The 2,322-nt window shown below is 65.9% G+C and overlaps 1 protein-coding gene across 1 annotated transcript in view; it reads left to right on the top strand.

Annotated features, from left to right (window-relative positions):
* Positions 1 to 1,530, top strand: part of ILVBL (ilvB acetolactate synthase like) — a gene marked incomplete at its 5' end in the record, with an annotated part of 8,736 nt that extends 7,206 nt beyond the window's left edge. The window contains 2 exons of the mRNA XM_027910346.1: positions 60 to 172; positions 1,221 to 1,530. Coding sequence (XP_027766147.1) covers positions 60 to 172; positions 1,221 to 1,411 — 304 coding nt within the window. The remainder of the gene's footprint in view (positions 1 to 59; positions 173 to 1,220) is intronic.
* Positions 1,531 to 2,322: the final 792 nt, after the last annotated feature.

Genomic DNA, 2,322 nt, shown 5'->3' with positions numbered 1-2,322 from the left:
CCTGACCCTGTCCCTGTCCCCTGACCCTGTCCCTGTCCCCCCTGACCCTGTCCCCGTGGGTGGCAGGTGCCGGTGTTGGCGCTGGTGGGGAACGACGCGTGTTGGACCCAGATCAGCCGCGAGCAGGTGGCCCTGCTGGGCAGCAACGTGGGCTGTGCCCTCGCCCACCTCGGTGAGAGCCGGGACACCCCCGGGGGACACCCGTGGGGACACCCCCGGGGAACAGCAGGGACACCCGTGGGGACACCCACGGGGACACCCCCAGGGGACAGCAGGGATGTCACGGCTGTGGGGGACACCCTTGGGGACATCAGGGGTCCTCTGGGGTGGATCATGGTGGGTGGTGGCAACAGGTGGCCTTTGGGGACATCAGGCCAGGCTTGGGGACATCAGAACACCCTTGGGGACAATCAGGTCACCCTGGGATCAATTAAGCCGTGGGTGGTGGCACCAGGCCACCCTTGGGGACATCAGGACACCCTTGGGGACATCAGAACACCCTTGGTGACATCAGGTCACCTCTGGGGGGTGGATCGTGGTGGGTGGTGGCACCAGGTGGCCCTTGGGGACATCAGGCCATGGTTGGTGGCATCAGGTCACTCTTGGGGACATCAGGAGTCCTCTGGGGTGGATTGTGGTGGGTGGTGGCACCAGGTGGCCCTTGGGGACATCAGACCAGGCTTGGGGACATCAGGTCACCCTTGGGGACAATCAGGTCACCCTGGGATCAATTAAGCCGTGGGTGGTGGCACCAGGTGGCCCTTGGGGACATCAGGACACCCTTGGGGACACCAGACCATGGATGGCGACCCCAGGTCACCTCTGGGGTGGATTGTGGGGGGTGATGGCACGAGGAGGCCCTTGGGGACACCAGGCCACCCTTGGGGACAATCAGGTCACCCTGGGATCAATCGAGCTGTGGGTGGTGGCACTAGGTGACCCTTGGGGACATCAGACCAGGCTTGGGAACATCAGGTCACCCTGGGGTCAATTGAACCGTGGGTGGTGGCACCAGGCCACCCTTGGGGACAATCGGGTCACCCTGGGATGTGGGTGGTGGCACCAGGTGGCCCTTGGGGACATCAGAACACCCTTGGGGACACCAGGCCACCCTTGTGGCCATCAGCCCATCCCCTTTCCCGCTGTCCCCTCCCCCCCACTCCAGGAAGGTGACCCCGTGTCCCCCTCCCCCCCACACACCATTGTCCCTTTGTCCCCAGATTATCACGGCGTGGCCGAGGCCCTGGGGGGCCGGGGGGTGCTGGTGGCCCGAGGGGACAGCGGGGACGGCGGGGACGGCGCGGAGGCCGCGCTGAGGGCGGCGCAGGAGCTTTGTCACCGCGGCCACCCCGTGCTGGTCAACGCCCTCATCGGCACCACCGACTTCCGCCACGGCTCCATCTCCGTCTGACGGCACCAGCTGGCCCCAACCGGCCCCAAAGTGGCCCCAGGTGGCCCCAACTGTCCCCCAAGTGGCCCCAAGTGTCACCAGCTGTCCCCAAGTGGCCCCAACTGGCCCCCAAGTGGCCCCAAGTGTCCCCAAACAGGGGGCAGGAGGGTGACACCCGCCCCCCTGGGGACAAGAGGTGACAGAGGTGACCCCAACGACTGTCCTCAACTGTCCCCAAGTGGCCCCCAAGTGGCTCTAAGTGGTCCCAACTGTCCCCAACTGTCCCCAAACAGGGGGCAGGAGGGTGACACCCGCCCCCCAGGGGACAGCAGGGGACAGAGGTGACCCCAACAGCTGTCCCCAACTGGCCCCAGGTGTCCCCAACTGTCCCCAAGGAGGGGGCAGGAGGGTGACACCCCCCCCAGGGGACAAGAGGTGACAGAGGTGACCCCAACAACTGGCCCCAACTGTCCCCAACAGCTGTCCCCAACTGGCCACAAGTGGCCCCAGGTGTTCCCAAGGAGGGGGCAGGGAGGTGACACCCCCCCCCAGGGGACAAGAGGGGACAGAGGTGACCCCAACAGTTGTCCCCAACTGTCCCCAAGGAGAGGGGAAGGGGGGGTGACACCCGCCCCCCAGGGGACAGCAGGGGACAGGGGTGTCCCCAACAGCACCAATAAACGCTCTGGGTGGCACCGAGAGGGGCGTCGGGTGACGTCACTTTGGGGGGGTCACCAACCCCCCCTGGGGACACTTTGGGGACTGTCACTTGTCTCCCCCTCCCCCCCCAGGTGACATTTGGGGACAATCCCCCCCCCAGGCAATATTTGGGGTCTGTGACCACCCCCGGTGACATTTGGGGTCTGTCCCCACCCTTAAAGTGACATTTGGGGACTGTGACCCCCTCCAGGTGACATTTGGAGACTGTCCCC

The sequence above is a fragment of the Empidonax traillii genome, unplaced genomic scaffold (genome assembly GCF_003031625.1).
Source record: "Empidonax traillii isolate 1590-97213 ecotype Southwest subspecies unplaced genomic scaffold, ASM303162v1 scaffold3237:size14117, whole genome shotgun sequence".
In the NCBI taxonomy this organism is placed as follows: domain Eukaryota; kingdom Metazoa; phylum Chordata; class Aves; order Passeriformes; family Tyrannidae; genus Empidonax; species Empidonax traillii.
Note: the sequence above shows the minus strand (reverse complement) of the source record. Positions and strands in the feature narration are given on the sequence as shown.